This window comes from Tachysurus fulvidraco, chromosome 19 (genome assembly GCF_022655615.1).
Source record: "Tachysurus fulvidraco isolate hzauxx_2018 chromosome 19, HZAU_PFXX_2.0, whole genome shotgun sequence".
Classification (NCBI taxonomy): domain Eukaryota; kingdom Metazoa; phylum Chordata; class Actinopteri; order Siluriformes; family Bagridae; genus Tachysurus; species Tachysurus fulvidraco.
Genome location: NC_062536.1, coordinates 18,345,361 through 18,357,214, shown reverse-complemented (window position 1 = coordinate 18,357,214; position 11,854 = coordinate 18,345,361). Strand labels below are relative to the sequence as shown.

The 11,854-nt window shown below is 42.4% G+C and overlaps 1 protein-coding gene across 2 annotated transcripts in view; it reads right to left on the bottom strand.

The window, feature by feature from the left end:
- Positions 1–6,149: 6,149 nt before the first annotated feature.
- Positions 6,150–11,854, bottom strand: part of bcat1 (branched chain amino-acid transaminase 1, cytosolic) — a 22,564-nt gene continuing 16,859 nt past the window's right edge. For both annotated transcript variants that reach the window (XM_047804277.1, XM_047804278.1), the window contains one exon: positions 6,150–7,236. In XM_047804277.1, coding sequence (XP_047660233.1) covers positions 7,198–7,236 — 39 coding nt within the window. In that variant the 3' untranslated portion in view covers positions 6,150–7,197. The remainder of the gene's footprint in view (positions 7,237–11,854) is intronic.

Genomic DNA, 11,854 nt, shown 5'->3' with positions numbered 1-11,854 from the left:
TCCAGTCTGGTGCAAACTGCTGCTACTTACATACAAGGCTCTTAATGGTTTAGCTCCAATGTATTTAACTAAGCTTCTAACAAGCTACAATCCTTCACACTCGCTGAGATCATAAGACTCAGGACTTCTGGTAGTTCCCAGAACATCTGTCTACTAAAGGCGGTAGAGAGTTTTCATATTTAGCTTCTAAACCTTGGAATCTCTTCCCAGACACACTTTCCCAGTTTAAATGTAGATTAAAGACATATCTCTTTAGTCAGGCGTACACATAATACATCTTAAAACCTTGTGCTCCAGTAGATAAACGTTATTATCTAGAGCTAGTTAATGTTACGAACAGCAGCTACGCTAATTCCTTTCCACTTTCTTCAGTAATTCTGCTCATCCCACGAACATTCTAAGAGAAGTTATCAGCTCCATGTGGTCTTTAAGGACAACAACCTCCTCATCAATACACAATTATCAGACTGTATCTGACTCTAGAAAGGACATCATTCATAATAACACTCTGTGGTGTTTATAACAGTTTATAATCACAGCTCTAGTGTCACCCAAATGAGGATGAGGTTCACTTTTGAGTCTGGTTCCTCATAAGGTTTCTTCCTCTTCCATCTAAGGAAGTTTTTCCTCATCACAGTCACCTCAGACTTGTTCATTAGGGACACACATATCCCTATACAAATAAAATTGTATCAAATTTTAATTGAATCGAAAGAAAAGATCGAGAGAGACGATTAGATTAAGAAACTTTATGCTAGGTCTCATCCTTAAGTGTCAATAAAATAACCTGATAAACAATCAGTCCAATAAGAAAAACTGTTCATCTCGGTTCCTTCTTCCTCTTTAAAAATAAAAACACTTCATAAATGTTTATGAAGATGCAAATAAGATCAAACTCATCCTGCCATTTGAACTAGCTGAGTAATAAAAATTCTAATTTAATTTATTTGAATATCGCTCTTAACAATTGTCTCAAAGCAGCTTTATAGAAGTATGGAGAGAATAAAAGAAATAAATATAGAAGAAGAAGAAGAAGAAGAAGAAGAAGAAGAAGGAAAAAAAAGGATAAAATAAATAATATATATATTTAAAGTTTAAAACTAATTTATGAATATATATATATATATATATATATATATATATATATATATATATATATATATATATATATATATGTATATATATATATATATATATATATCGATCCCTATCCCTTATGAGCAAGCCGGAGTCGACGGCAGCAAGGAAAAACTCCCTGAGATGATATGAGGAAGAAACCTTGAGAATAACCAGGGTCAGAAGTGAACCTCATCCTCATTTGGGTGACACTCTACAGTAAATAGTGTAAATGTAAATAATGTCCTTTCTACAACAGTTTATAATAGTGTAGCTGAGAGCTCCTGAGGAACTAATGTTTCATCGTAAACTCTGAGTTCAGCGCAGACCTGATTGCTGATAAAGACCAGAAAATATAATGACAGACATTAGTCCATTATAATATCGTATGATAGATAAACCCTAGAATATATAGGTTTATGTCAAAGGATTTTGATTATTTTCAGTAAAATTCTCAGTAAATCGTTTCTTCAAAGCTAACAAAACTCTCCGTTAGCTAACTTAGCGAGCTAGCTTAGGCATAATAAAGGAACTAGCTTGCGTTTGTCACCAGGAACGTCGAGTCATTTCACTCTGAGCTGCACCAGCTGGATTTGGGTGAAATCACAATAAACACATAACTTAATACGGTAATTATTAATAAAGTTTACGCAACAACAAATACAACAACAAAAGTGAAACAAATACCCCATACACTCATTAAACAAACAAATAAACAAACAAACTAACTAACTAACATAAATAATGGAGTTAAAGAAAAAAAAAAGAATATGTTAATAGAATAAATAGCCAAATAAACATAAAACAAACAAACAGGTTAAAAACAAAGAAACACATGAAAAACAAACAAACAAACAAACAAACAAATAAATAAATAAATGTATTTAAAAAGAGAAGAATATGTTAATAGCCAAGTAGCAAAACAAAGATATAAAAACAGCTGTTTAATTAAATAAATGGTTGATTAAACAAACCAACAAACATATGATCATATAAATAAATAGACTAAAGAAAGAAAGAAAGAAAGAAAGAAAGAAAGAAAGAAAGAAAGAAAGAAAGAAACTTGATTAGATAGCCAAACAAACAAACAAACAAACAAATGATAAATTAATTAATAGCCAAGTAGCAAAACAAACATAATAAACCAATTGTTTCTTTAAATAATTAGTCTATCTATCTATCTATCTATCTATCTATCTATCTATCTATCTATCTATCTATCTATCTATCTATCTATCTATCTATCTACACATCCACTTTATTTGCCCGTGTTTGAGGAAACTGAGGATTAGTTAGTGGATGTGGAATATTTTTCCTCAAAACTTTGACTGACTTGTTGACTTGATGACCGTTGTAACCCAGTTACATGCTAATAACCCAGTTGATGCTAAACTCGGGGGGAGTTATTACACCTTATAACTACACTAATGTCTCTTTCTACTGTAGAATCGTCACATATCCTTATTTGTGTTGATCGAAACCACCGCAGACTGTTTTCTTTTTTATTTGATCAAGTTCACTAAAAAACTAGTTGTTGTAAATCTCTGAGGATTAACGTGTACGTACCAGAGACCTAAACCTATTGTAAACTTTAAAACTCATATAAGAGATGTTAAATTACTACTAGAAGCTATGCAATGTCCACGTCATCACAGAGAGAGAGAGAGAGAGAGAGAGAGAGAGAGAGAGAGAGAGAGAGAGCGAGCGAGCGAGAGAGGCGGGTGTCACAGACTCAGAGCTGCCAAGCCTCTCAGCTTTAATCTGGTCCATTATGCTCACGGGCTTTGACTCGGATCCAGGCCGGTTGATGCGTTCACACTCCCAGAGAGACGGAGAGAAAAGGGGAAAACGAGAGCGTCCTGGCAGCCGACGATGTCACCTGCAGCTGAGCGGCGACACTTTGTCACTCGGCCGTGATCTGAATTCCAAATGTTCACACCTGTCTGATTTTTTTATGTGCTTTGTTCGAGAGGATTTATCTGTGGCTGATGGCTAATAAAATGTGTGTGTGTGTGTGTGTGTGTGTGTGTGTGTGTGTGTGTGTGTGTGTGTGTGTGTGTGACGTGAATGTATTAATGATGTTTAGTGTAAGTAGGCCATGTTGGAATGATGAATAAGTTTGGGACAGGAAGCGAATAAGGGAAAGCCTTTAGCCCTGAGGGCTGGAACCATCCCAAACCCCTAAATCTCTCTAACAAACCTACTCATACATCATTATATATACCCAGTCCCACTTCTCTCACTCTCTCTCTCCCTCCCTCACTCACACACACACACACACACACACACACACACACACACACACACACACACACACACACACACTCACTCTTTACAGCTTGTGTGCATCTTATCCATCACAACCATCACACAGAGAGTGTTTATTAAGACATTTATTAAATTCAGTGATTAACAATATATCTACAACAACAACAAAACATTACAAATTAATTCTTGATTTTCTAAACACTAAAATTCTTCAAGGCCATAAACAGAAAAGGATTCACGAATCAGATAAGAATTGATTCCACAAAAATAATAGAAATAGTAATGAGAAAAATTAAGAACAGCATAATGCATGTTTCCCTTTAGACCGTTTTATTGCATTATCTAGACAGTGTGTGTGTGTGTGTGTGTGTATGTGTGTGTGTGTGTGTAGTGTACACACTTTTTTTATTTCCTTCAGCATAATGTTTTCTCACAAATACTGAACAAGGACACATTATAAAATCATTATTGCTATCATAAAAAAAATCATAAATAAAAAATACCATGATTATTGCATAATATTCAACCATGATTTGGACGAGTGCAAATGTTTGTGCCCCCATAGATTCAGAATGGAAAAGATTAAAACATACCTCTGATTTACAACCCCAAACGCGAGGAAGGAACACCTTGCTTTATTCTAAGGGTGCACAAACTTTTGCAATACACATCATCATAATTACATTATATGTATTTTACATCACTGATATGACACAACAACATCTGAACAATTTGTTCCTTGTGGCTATGACAGAATACGTGTTATTTTGTCCTAAGGGTGTGCAAACTTGTGCTCTGAACTATAATATTGACTGGAAGGCACTACTGTTATTACAGATGATTAATATTAATATAATAATGTATATTTGTAACACATGAATTCTTTTTTTTCTTATATATCTTAAATAATCTGATCATTTTCTTTCTTGTGCTTATGAAGTAACATCTTTTTATTTCTCCTGAGGGTGTGCAAACTTTTAAACACAAATCTTTTACTGGTTGTGTCACGTAGCTAAGTCAAGACCTCACTCTATCTACACCAGATACGTCTCAGTGCTGTTTCTCAAACAAAAACTGTGCTCCCCTCTCAAAACCACTCCCTCTCAGACACGCCCCCTCTCAAAAACACTCTCTCAGACACGCCCCCTCTCAAAAACACTCTCTCAGACACGCCCCCTTAAAAAACACTCTATCAGACATGCCCCCTTAAAAACACTCTCTCAGACACGCCCCCTTAAAAAACACTCTCTCAGACACGCCCCCTTAAAAAACACTCTCTCAGACACGCCCCCTCTCAAAAACACTCACTCAGACACGCCCTTTCAAAAACACTCACTCAGACACGCACCCTCCCAAAAACACTCTCTCAGACACACCCCCTTGAAAAACACTCTCTCAGACACACCCCCTTGAAAAACACTCTCTCAGACACGCCCCCTTAAAAACACTCTCTCAGACACACCCCCTCAAAAAACACTCTCTCAGACACACCCCCTTGAAAAACACTCTCTCAGACACGCCCCCTTAAAAACACTCACTCAGACACGCCCTCCCAAAAACACTCTCTCAGACACACCCCCTCGAAAAACACTCTCTCAGACACACCCCCTTGAAAAACACTCTCTCAGACACGCCCTTTCAAAAACACTCACTCAGACACGCACCCTCCCAAAAACACTCTCTCAGACACACCCCCTTGAAAAACACTCTCTCAGACACACCCCCTTGAAAAACACTCTCTCAGACACGCCCCCTTAAAAACACTCTCTCAGACACACCCCCTCGAAAAACACTCTCTCAGACACACCCCCTTAAAAACACTCTCTCAGACACGCCCCCTTAAAAACACTCTCTCAGACACACCCCCTTGAAAAACACTCTCTCAGACACGCCCCCTTAAAAACACTCTCTCAGACACACCCCCTCGAAAAACACTCTCTCAGACACACCCCCTTGAAAAACACTCTCTCAGACACGCCCCCTTAAAAACACTCTCTCAGACACACCCCCTTGAAAAACACTCTCTCAGACACACCCCCTTGAAAAACACTCTCTCAGACACGCCCCCTTAAAAACACTCACTCAGACACCCCCTTGAAAAACACTCTCTCAGACACACCCCCTTGAAAAACACTCTCTCAGACACACCCCCTTGAAAAACACTCTCTCAGACACGCCCCCTTAAAAACACTCTCTCAGACACGCCCCCTTAAAAACACTCTCTCAGACACGCCCCCTTAAAAACACTCTCTCAGACACGCCCCCTTAAAAACAGTCGGACTGTATACAACCCATGTGCTGATATTTATTTTGTCTGGTGTAAATGAAATCAGTCCTACACCTGTACACTGTAATATAACCTCTACAGAACTTATCCTCAAATGGATTACAGCTTAAACAACATCTAGTCTTCAATAAATAACTTCATGTATAATGAATAATGTCACAATAAACAATTCCTTCACTACACAATGTCATCAGTTAACGGCGTTGGATGCTAAGCGACATAACAGACACATATGAAGGTATTCCCTGGACAGAAGGAGGGGTCACCAGCGCATTAATACAAATTAAATGAAATCTCGCCCCCCTAAAAACACTCTCAGACACCCCCCCCCCCCAAAAAAAAAAACACTCCCTCTCAGACATGCCTCCCCAAAAACACTCCCTCTCAGACACGGCCCCCTCTCAAAAACACTCCCTCTCAGACACGCCCCCCCCAAAAAAAAACACTCCCTCTCAGACACGCCCCCCTCTCAAAAACACTCTCTCAGACACGCCCCCTCTCAAAAACACTCTCTCAGCCACGCCCCCCAAAAACTCTCTCTCAGACACGCCCCCAAAACTCTCTCTCAGACACACACCCTCAAAAACACTCCCGCTCAGACACGCCCACCAAAACACTCTCTCAGACACGCCCCCCAAAGTACGCTCTCTCAGACTTGCCCCACTCAAAAACACTTCCTCTCAGACACGCCCGCTCTCAGCCAATAAGCATGATTTGTCTGTACACATCTGCCAGCAGCAATTTTAAAACCGTTCACATATAAACTACGACCTGAGACCCTAAACAGTTGGACTCTAAACAACCCATGTGCTGATGTTTATTTTGTCTGGTGTAAATGAAATCAGTCCTACACCTGTACACTGTAATATAACCTCTACAGAACTTATCCTCAAATGGATTACAGCTTAAACAACATCTGGTCTTCAATAAATAACTTCATGTATAATGAATAATGTCACATTAAACAATTCCTTCACTACACAATGTCATCAGTTAACGGCGTTGGTTGCTAAGCGACATAATAGACACATATGAAGGATTTCCCTGGACAGAACGATGGGTCACAAGTGAAATCTCAGGGATTTTTCTTTACTTTACTGCAATTCAATGAGTTATTAAGAGAAATTAAGACGTATAGCATAACACACCTCTATAGTGGCTGAGTGTGTGAAGTAAATTTCTTTTTAAAACAGAACTGAAGGAAGTCTCGATGTGACGCTTCATGAAACACCTCCAAAGTGAACTGGCCTTAAGGCTTAAATCTGTTGCACTAAACTGCATTATCATACACCTGCTTTAAGAAGCTAAAGACTGTCGCTGTGGAGCTGGTGTGTGTGTGTGTGTGTGTGTGTGTGTGTGTGTGTGTGTGTGTGTGTGTGTGTGTGTGTACAATTAGGTCCACAGTACTGCAAATACTGGAAATTACACATACAATACAATTATTTCGGAATACTAAAAACTATTAAGTGTGTGTTGTGTGTTCACACACTGTGTGTGTGTGTGTGAATTGTTCATTTGCTGGTCTTCTACACAAGGATGGTCCAGTCACTCTCAGTCCGACCATACTGCAAAAAAGGAGATAAATACAATGTCAGTCCCAAACTGTGACTGTTCTACCATGACATTATCACTCTCGACTCTGTTCCTCTCAGCCCTGTTACTCTCGACTCTGTTACTCTCAGCCCTGTTACTCTCGACTCTGTTACTCTCAGCCCTGTTACTCTTGACTCTGTTCCTCTCGGCCCTGTTACTCTCGACTCTGTTACCCTCGACCCTGTTACTCTCGACTCTGTTCCTCTCGGCCCTGTTACTCTCGACTCTGTTACTCTCAGCCCTGTTACTCTCGACTCTGTTACTCTCAGCCCTGTTACTCTTGACTCTGTTCCTCTCGGCCCTGTTACTCTCGACTCTGTTACCCTCGACCCTGTTACACTTGACTCTGTTACTCTGACCCTGTTACTCTTGACTCTGTTACCCTCAACTCTGTTACCCTCGACACTGTTACCCTCGACCCTGTTACACTTGACTCTGTCAGTCTCGACCCTGTTAATCTTGACCCTGTTACACTTGACTCTGTTACCCTGTTACCCTTGATCCTGTTACTCTCACACCCTGTTCCTCTCGACCCTATTAATCTGGGCCCTGTAACTCTCGACCCTGTTACACTTGACTCTGTTACACTTGACTCTGTTACCCTGCTACTCTTGACCTTGTTCCTCTCGATCTTGTTCCTCTCGACCTTGTTACTCTCGACTCTGTAACTCTCGACTTTGTTACTCTTGACTTTGTTACTCTTGACTCTGTTACTCTTGACTCTGTTACTCTCGGCCCTGTAACTCTCGGCCCTGTAACTCCTGACCCTGTAACTCCTGACCCTGTTACTCCTGACCCTGTAACTCTCGACCCTGTTACTCCTGACCCTGTTACTCCTGACCCTGGAACTCCTGACCCTGTTACTCTCGGCCCTGTTACTCCTGACCCTGTTACTCTCGGCCCTGTTACTCCTGACCCTGTTACTCCTGACCCTGGAACTCCTGACCCTGTTACTCCTGACCCTGTTACTCCTGACCCTGTTTCTCCTGACCCTGTAACTCCTGACCCTGTAACTCTCGACCCTGTTACTCCTGACCCTGTAACTCCTGGCCCTGTTACTCTCGGCCCTGTTACTCCTGACCCTGTTACTCCTGACCCTGGAACTCCTGACCCTGTTACTCCTGACCCTGTTACTCCTGACCCTGTTTCTCCTGACTCTGTAACTCCTGACCCTGTTACTCCTGACCCTGTTACTCCTGACCCTGTTTCTCCTGACCCTGTAACTCCTGACCCTGTCACTCCTGACCCTGTTACTCCTGACCCTGTCACTCCTGACCCTGTTACTCCTGACCCTGTTACTCCTGACCCTGTTACTCCTGACCCTGTCACTCCTGACCCTGTTACTCCTGACCCTGTTACTTTTGACCCTGTTACTTTTGGCCCTGTTACTCCTGACCCTGTTACTTTTGGCCCTGTTACTCCTGACCCTGTTACTTTTGACCCTGTTACTTTTGGCCCTGTTACTCTCAACCCTGTAACTCTCGACTCTGTTACTCCTGACCCTGTTACTTTTGACCCTGTTACTCCTGACCCTGTTACTTTTGACCCTCTTACTTTTGACCTTGTTACTCTCGGCCCTGTTACTCTCGGCCCTGTTACTCCTGACCCTGTTACTCCTGACCCTGTTACTCCTGGCCCTGTTACTCTCGACCCTGTTACTCCTGACCCTGTTACTCCTGACCCTGTTACTTTTGACCCTGTTACTTTTGGCCCTGTTACTCTCAACCCTGTAACTCTCGACTCTGTTACTCCTGACCCTGTTACTTTTGACCCTGTTACTCCTGACCCTGTTACTTTTGACCCTCTTACTTTTGACCTTGTTACTCTCGGCCCTGTTACTTTTGACCCTGTTACTCCTGACCCTGTTACTCCTGGCCCTGTTACTCTCGACCCTGTTACTCCTTACCCTGTTACTCCTGGCCCTGTTACTCTCGACCCTGTTACTTTTGGCCCTGTTACTCCTGACCCTGTAACTCTCGACTCTGTTACTCCTGACCCTGTAACTCTCGACTCTGTTACTCCTGACCCTGTAACTCTCGACTCTGTTACTCCTGACCCTGTTACTCCTGACCCTGTTAATCTCGACCCTGTTACTCCTGACCCTGTTACTCTCGACCCTGTTACTCCTGACCCTGTTACTCTCGACCCTGTTACTCCTGACCCTGTAACTCTCGACTCTGTTACTCCTGACCCTGTCACTCCTGACCCTGTTACTCCTGACCCTGTTACTTTTGACCCTGTTACTTTTGGCCCTGTTACTTTTGGCCCTGTTACTCCTGACCCTGTTACTTTTGACCCTGTTACTTTTGGCCCTGTTACTCTCAACCCTGTAACTCTCGACTCTGTTACTCCTGACCCTGTTACTTTTGACCCTGTTACTTTTGACCCTGTTACTTTTGACCCTCTTACTTTTGACCCTGTTACTCTCGGCCCTGTTACTTTTGACCCTGTTACTCCTGACCCTGTTACTCTCGACCCTGTTACTCCTGACTCTGTTACTCCTGACCCTGTTACTTTTGACCCTGTTACTCCTGACCCTGTTACTTTTGACCCTGTTACTTTTGACCCTGTTACTCTCGGCCCTGTTACTTTTGACCCTGTTACTCCTGACCCTGTTACTCCTGACCCTGTTACTCCTGGCCCTGTTACTCTCGACCCTGTTACTCCTGACCCTGTTACTCCTGGCCCTGTTACTCTCGACCCTGTAACTCTCGACTCTGTTACTCCTGACCCTGTTACTCCTGACCCTGTTAATCTCGACCCTGTTACTCCTGACCCTGTTACTCTCGACCCTGTTACTCCTGACCCTGTAACTCTCGACCATGTTACTCCTGACCCTGTAACTCTCGACCCTGTTACTCCTGACCCTGTAACTCTCGACTCTGTTACTCCTGACCCTGTAACTCTCGACTCTGTTACTCCTGACCCTGTTACTCTCGACTCTGTTACTCCTGACCCTGTAACTCTTGACCCTGTAACTCCTGACCCTGTTACTCCTGACCCTGTTAATCTCGACCCTGTTACTCCTGACCCTGTAACTCTCGACCCTGTTACTCCTGACCCTGTTAATCTCGACCCTGTTACTCCTGACCCTGTTACTCCTGACCCTGTTACTCCTGACCCTGTTAATCTCGGCCCTGTTACTCCTGACTCTGTTACTCCTGACTCTGTTACTCCTGACCCTGTTACTCTCGGCCCTGTTACTCCTGACCCTGTTACTCTCGACCCTGTTACTCCTGACCCTGTTACTCTCGGCCCTGTTACTCTCGACCCTGTTACTCCTGACCCTGGAACTCTCGGCCCTGTTACTCCTGACTCTGTTACTCCTGACCCTGTTACTCTCGGCCCTGTTACTCCTGACCCTGTAACTCCATGTTTTCATGTAATATTCCAGGCTTTTGTGATGTTCACCCACATAATGTCCCCCACTGTTAAAAGAATTTCTGCTGAAACATCTTAAACATCTCTGAGTAAATCGGCGAGCTCAGCTTTGAGACAATTCGACTCGAATGCTTCCCGCGTCCACGAGAGACAAAATCCAATTATTTGCGTCTCATGTTGCAAATTTGTTTTAATAGAAGGAAAGGAAACAATAAATAAGCATCAGCATGAGGGAAACAAAAAGACATGATTTCTAATTAAGTTGAGAGAGAAAAGGAAGGACGTGTTAGTAAACCCATCTTTCATCCCTCCTTGTTTCCCGCTTGTTTGCGTGTTCCGGCGAGGAGAAGACGTACGCCTACGCGACCACAAATTAAATGTCAACAGATTTAATATCGGAATTTTTTTTTCTTCCTCGACTTTATTGTTCAGTCGGGTTTCTTTTCCGTGTCACACGACACTCGAGCAACTTTATTTGTTTCTTTCTGGCGCTAAAGATCACAAAAGGCTGAAGCGGTAATTAGGTTTAGTGTAATTACAGCGAGAGTGTAATGAGTGCTTTCAGGAGACGTGACTGCCTCTATCTGCTCACTGCCTCGCCGTCTGTAACTATTAATCCCACATTAGACTCGCACTGTCAGACCTGCGGCCAGAGACGGAGGGGGAGAGAGAGAAAGAGAGAGAGAGAGACACACACACATACAAACAAGAGAAAGAGAGAGAGAAACAAACAGACAGACATACAGACAGACATAATGGTACACGGAGAGAGACGGAGAACAAAAGAGGTATGGAAAGAGATAGTTATAAAAAAGAGAGAGAAAGAGTGTAATATGTGACTAATTAAGACATTTTAAAAATCAAAGAAAGAAAGAAAGAAAGAAAGAAAGAAAGTGGTGTATTCTTCTTCATCCACATCGTCTTCTTCTTCTTCCTCTTCTTCAGAGATAAAGTGATAAAATGTGTTGCTATGTGATGTCAGCGTATCTCGGTGAAGTAAAACCGCTTCATAGCTATAAACGTTTCTGAACACACAAAAACCACACACACACACACACACACACACACACACACACACACACACACACACACACACAGTCACATTCACACACTCACACACAATCACCACTCTCACACACACACACATACACACACACACACACACACACACAGTCACATTCACACAGGGACTCACACATGCACTCACTC